This window comes from Stomoxys calcitrans, chromosome 1 (assembly GCF_963082655.1).
Source record: "Stomoxys calcitrans chromosome 1, idStoCalc2.1, whole genome shotgun sequence".
In the NCBI taxonomy this organism is placed as follows: domain Eukaryota; kingdom Metazoa; phylum Arthropoda; class Insecta; order Diptera; family Muscidae; genus Stomoxys; species Stomoxys calcitrans.
In genome coordinates, this window is record NC_081552.1 from 254,275,940 (window position 1) to 254,281,939 (window position 6,000).

At 42.1% G+C, this 6,000-nt stretch overlaps 1 protein-coding gene across 1 annotated transcript; it reads left to right on the forward strand.

The window, feature by feature from the left end:
• Positions 1-2,073: 2,073 nt before the first annotated feature.
• Positions 2,074-3,525, forward strand: LOC106092911 (transmembrane emp24 domain-containing protein B). Its single transcript, XM_013259863.2, has 4 exons — positions 2,074-2,281; positions 2,371-2,448; positions 2,525-2,956; positions 3,019-3,525. The coding sequence occupies exons 1-4, from the start codon at positions 2,138-2,140 to the stop codon at positions 3,073-3,075; spliced, it is 711 nt and encodes a 236-aa protein (XP_013115317.2). The 5' UTR covers positions 2,074-2,137; the 3' UTR covers positions 3,076-3,525.
• The last annotated feature ends 2,475 nt before the right edge of the window (positions 3,526-6,000 follow it).

Consider the following 6,000-nt stretch of genomic DNA (forward strand, 5'->3'; position numbering starts at 1 on the left):
AATCGGATAAGAGTTGCGCACTCTAGAGGCTCAAGAAGTCAAGACCCAAGATCGGTTTATATGGCAGCTATATCAGGATATTAACCGAATGGAACCATACTTAGCACATCTATTGAAAGTCATAACAAAACACCTTATGCAAAATTTCATTCCAATTGGATAATAATTGCGCCCTCTAGTGGCTCAAGAAGTCAAGACCCCAGATCGGTTTATATGGCAGCTATATCAGGTAATGAACCAACTTAAACTATTCTAAACACAGTTGTTGGAAGTCATAACAAAATACGTCGTGCAAAATTTCAGCCAAATCGGATAAGAATTGCGCACTCTAGAGGTTCAAGAAGTCAAGACCCGAGATCGGTTTATATGGCAGCTATATCAGGTTATGGACCGATTTGAACCATACTTGACACCGTTGTTGGATATCATAACAAAACACGTCGTGCAAAATTTCATTCCAATCGGATAAGAATTGCGCCCTCTAGAGGCTCAGGAAGTCAAGACCCGAGATCGGTTTATATGGCAGCTTTATCAAAACATGGAACGATATGGCCCATTTACAATCCCAATCGACCTACACTAATAAGAAGAATTTCAAGCGGTTAGTTTTACTCCTTCGAAAGTTAGCGTGCTTTCGACAGACAAAAGGGCGAACGGACAGACGGACGAACGGAAAGACGGACGGACATGTCTAGATCGACACAAAATGTCACGACGATCAAGAATATATATACATTATGGGGTCTCAGGCGAATATTTCGAGTAGTTACAAACAGAATGACGAAATTAGTTTACCCCCATCCTATGGTGAAGGGTATAATGAGGCGTAAAAATAGTGGTGTAAACGCCAGAGCAATAGCAAATGAGAAAGGCATTAAGTTCGGTCGGGCCGAACTTTGTATACCCACCACCTTGGGTATATATGTAAACCTCCTTTCGACACAATCCGATTAAAATTGGATAACTTATGCACCGAAATTCGGCACAGATATTGAGTGATCTACTAAATATATGTATATTGCGGTCAGCAATTAAGTTTGTGAAACGATTTTATTAAATTACTACTAAATTTTATAATTTCAATAAGAAATTGTCAGATGTTAAGAAAAAGTGATGCCCAAAAATCCCAATAAAACCGGTATTCAATACAAACGCCGTGGTGGATTTCAATTTCGAAGGAGATTTGCTGGAAATCTTCTCAAATAAGTAGAATTGCTCACACTGAAGGGAAGAGGAGGCCACCGTAGCGCAGAGGTTAGCATGTCCGCCTACGACGCTGAACGCCTGGGTTCGAATCCTGGCAAGACCATCAGAAAAATTTATCAGCGGTGGTTTTCCCCTCCTAATCAAGAAATATTCATTTACAGGTACTGGAAGTTGTCCAACAACAAAACACTGAGTGCACTATCTATCAAAATCGGCGATTAGTGCAACTCTGATTTTGTGTATATAACTAGTTCGCGTCATTTTTCGTTGCCATTACCTGTAAATGAATATATCTTGAATGTGGTTTTTAAGACACACAACCAAAACACGTTGACAGATAGTGAACTTCGCGAGAAAAAATTGTACTCAGCTGTTTACGATACACTACCTGGTAATTATGTCATGCTCCTAATGCTGGCAACATTTGTGAGGTACAATACCATGTAAAACTTCTCTCCAAGGAGGTGTCGCACTGCGGCACGCCGTTCGGACTCGGCTACAAAAAGGAGGCCCCTTATCATTGAGCTTAAACTTGAATCAGACTGCACTCTTTGATATTTGAGAAGTTTGTCCCTGTTCCATAGTGGAATGTTCATGGGCAAAATTTGGATTTGCTCACACTGAAAATGTATGGGAAACCTTGTCGCAAATCTTGTTTTGCTCGAAGTGTAAACATGGTTTAATATAAACAAAAGGAATGATAAAGTAAGTGATTTTGAGAAAATCTATAATCAATACGTAGTCGATGACTAAGAGTTTGATGTGTCATGTAAAATGTCTATTATAACCGATTATTGAGTGTCGTCGAGCAATGTTATCGATTATCGGCATGAGTCGATTTACGATATATCAATCTGCCGACAGCAGTGAAGGGAACTGTCACAAAAAAGATTTGTTGTTGTTTTTATTTATCGCTAATCCAAACAAAAAAATGCATTCCTCGGCGACGTGGCATAAACTTTTTTTTGGGATTATTTTAATTGTTTTGGTCAATATAGTCACCAATCAGGTTGTTTCACAAGAAGTACCCAAACCATGGTATGAAAATCTTCCAGCTGTGGCAATGGACTACAAAGTAAGTTTGTTTAGAGTTTGCGATAAGAAGATGTATGTGTGTGTGTTTTTGTGTCTTAAGTTTTTCTTCGTTTTAAACCCACGCAACAGGTCCATATAGATGCCGGAAAAGAGGACTGTTATCACCAATATGTACAACCGGGAGCGACTTTCTATGTCTCATTTAGTGTAGGTCTCAAGTGTGGAAATATTTGGCCATTGGCAATTAACTGAATTTGATTTTTATTGTTGTTGTTTTTGGTAGGTGGTACGTGGTGGTGACGGTATGGCTGGTTTTGCTGTGCGTAATCCATCTGGTGCAATTGTAAAGCCTTACCAATGGCAAGCCACTGCCGATTACACGGATCAGGTGTCACCCGGCGGCTATTATTCTGTCTGCATTGACAATCAATTTTCAAGGTTTGCCGGAAAATTGGTTAACATCTATATTACTGTGGTAAAATATGATGCTTGGGATAAATATGCCAAGGAAATTGAAGCATTGCAGCTCAATATGGAGAACTTCACCAGTACCATAGGCACTGTGGAGCGCAACATCAACGACATGTTGGCCTACCAATACCACAGTAGAAATCGTGAGGCACGTGATTATGCCTTGGTCCTGGACAATAATTCCTACATTCAGACATTCTCTATTTGCCAAATCTTGGTAATTGTAATCACATGTTCCGTCCAGGTAAGTTTCTTGAAATAAACTTTGCCATCCTATGAAAACGATTTATTTTCTTTGTGCCTTAGGTATTCTTCGTTCGCAAACTCTTCAATGTCAAGGATAATTCCCGAAGTCGCATTTGAGCTGCCAAGTTCATACAAGCGCTGATCTTATTTCTACGAAATTAAAAGAAGACTTCATTCTATGCCATTTGAACATAACCGTCGCCGTCATTCATTTCCATCATTCTGCCTATAAAGCAAAATCGTGTCTTTTTGAACTGTGGTTGGCTTCTGTAGGCCCTATTCCGTATGCAACTAAATTTTTTTTTACATTTTTTGTAGTTTATTCTTTATTCGGAATATAGATTTGTGGCCCATTTGTATGTTTTGTATGATAATGCAACCTACGCACATTTTTCATCGCTTCCATTACTCTATTGCAATTATTTACAACAAAACTAGAAAGTGTTAAAGAAATGTTGAATGTTGTTCGATGTGTTTTTTTTTATAATGTATTTTTAACGAGTAAAGATAGAAAACTTAAAAACGTATTTTTATATAAGCTGTAATAAACAGAATTATGACTTTTTATCGTGATAAGACAATCATTTGATTAGATATGTTGCGTGGTATACTAAAAATGAGGGATAGAAAGCCTAGAGATCAAATTCTATGTCAAAGTGTGACACATTTACACCTATTCATATCAAAAGTGAAAGGTGCTATCTAACACAAGCCATGCGAACTAATACTAGGGCTATGATTTGTGGCGGTTTTCAAATAATTAGCTTGATGACCCACTTGAAAGAATCAACAACAACACCAACAATAAATTTTCTTTCTTCACAAATAATAGATAAGTCTCATGAATACAAAACCTGTTGTAGATAACGAATTGTTGGCCATGGTGTTAAGAAATAGGTATCATGCATAGGAAATCCATCTATACCAAAATTATATGAGATTTGTGTGTATGTGAAGGTAGCGACCAATCATCAAGGGAACGTTATGCCCGTTGGTTATTTAAAGGCTCCCATAACTCGCCTTGTCATATCGAGTATCACAAGCACCCAGTATTCAAGCAAGAGCCAGTGCCGCTCGACCTCTCGCTGATACTCTCCACTCGATATCGCTGATTGCAGCTACTCCGTATACGAAGCATTTCACTATCCTGTGGGCGCGCACGCTAGCCCAGCTAAGCTTCTCGAGATGACCATGAACACTGCGCAAATGGGAGCTCAGAGTCCCAATCCTTGTGGTGCTCACAGTCATCCTGTGGTGGGATATTTAAAAATTTTAGTAAAAATTGCCTTAGATTTAGATCATATAGGTATATTAGGGTGGCTTGAAATTTTTAGTTTTTGGCGGCAAACCCTAAAATGTTTCATTTTGTTAGATTTTAAGATTACCAAAATTTGAGCACAATTGGAAGATGTTAACACGTGCTGCTGCAATCCCATGGCAGCCGGTTGTACGCAACGGATTGATCCGATGGAACCCTCATCGACAAGGGTTGCCGCCTCAGTGTACGTGTTCGTCTTTTTTTTCGTCATGGGAGAGGCACATCCCGGAGTGCCTTCTCCGCACGCTTCTGATCCGCGACGGTATTGAAAAGAACCTCGGACCCTGGTTCTGTTCGGTTTTCCAGAACCGCCTCCATCATTGGTTGGTGTCGGTGAGGTGTAACCGGTGCATGGAGTGGATACATATCCGATCTTTCTCTGGCCTCACTTCACTATGGGAGTATAGTCATACTGGATATGTCGCAAGGTGCTGTGCGAACACAGCCAGCGGTGGGTCACAAGCGTCCTCGTTGTTATTGTAGCAGTGTTTTGTATACCGAGGCGGCAGACCTTGCCGATGAAGGATTCCATTGGGTCGATCCGGTACGTACAACCGGCTGCCATGGGATTGTAATGTGGGATTGTCTTCCTCGTCGTCAGACTATGTGACTCCCCTGAACTCTCCTCTAAGGCAATATACGCAACGTCAGCATCCCAGCCCAAAATTTGCCAGGCCAGCGCCGGGAAATGTATCGTATTTGCAGCTAAACTGCAACAGACTCCGTGGCAAGATCGATGACATTGTGGATTTCATGAGTCGGAAAGATATATTGGTCACAGCGATCCAGGAGACAAAGCTGACCAACACCTGCAGCTTGCACAGTTGTCACGGATACAATGTGCTACGTAAGGATCGCTCAAGAAGTGAAGGTGGGGGATTAGCCTTCGTGATACACCATTCCGTGCAATAAACACCCATCTCGTCTGCGCCTGGCTCTAGTGACCCCTACATGAAGTGCATGGGGATAGCAGTCAGGCCCGGTACTGCCGAGATAGAGCTATACAACGTGTACATACCGCCGGTTGGTAGCTGTGTCCCAAATTATGGCCAAGCTTACAACTCCGACATAATTGGGTTGCTATCTAGGCCATAATGGTCTGGTTCTAGAGGACTTTAATGCGCATCTCCCGTCATGGCATTCTCCCCTAGATGAAGACCAGAGTGGCATAGCTTTGGCAGAGCAGATTGAAGGCTCCACGTTTCGTATGGTGAATGAGGAAGCCCCCACTAGAAATACGAGGAGCCGCAGCAGCTCGCCAGACATTTGCATTGCATCCCCTGAGCTGCTGAGTGACGTATCGTAGCAAGCCGTCATCTCTTTGGGGTCAGACTACCTCCCCATAATTTTCACCATCGACCGACCACCCGACTTCAGAAACTCTGAGCTCCGGACGTTAATCAATCAGAAGAAGGCCAATTGGGCTGCCTTCAAAGAGTATACCAATTGTCGCTTCAGTGAACTACCACCCCCCTCGGATGTGCTAGTGGCCGAGAGGAAATTCCGATAAATCATTAACGCAGCAGCCGCTCGCTTTATACCAGCCGGTTGAATACCTCAAAGTGCGGCCCAATTTCCCGGCGCAGGCAATGGTACTCGCAGACAACCGTGATGGGATTCGTGGTATGGATCCCACTAACCCCAGAATCAGCGAGCTGAATCTCGAAATAAACGGGGTAGTCAACGAACATAAGCGGAATTTGTGGCTGGAACACTTGGAGCAA

Excerpts from the sequence above, each read along its gene's own strand:
- LOC106092911 (XM_013259863.2), top strand. The coding sequence starts at position 2,138 with ATGCATTCCTCGGCGACGTGGCATAAACTTTTTTTTGGGATTATTTTA. Across the intron at positions 2,449-2,524 it reads CTTTCTATGTCTCATTTAGT|GTGGTACGTGGTGGTGACGG; the intron begins GTAGGTCTCAAG and ends TGTTTTTGGTAG. Across the intron at positions 2,957-3,018 it reads TAATCACATGTTCCGTCCAG|GTATTCTTCGTTCGCAAACT; the intron begins GTAAGTTTCTTG and ends TTTGTGCCTTAG.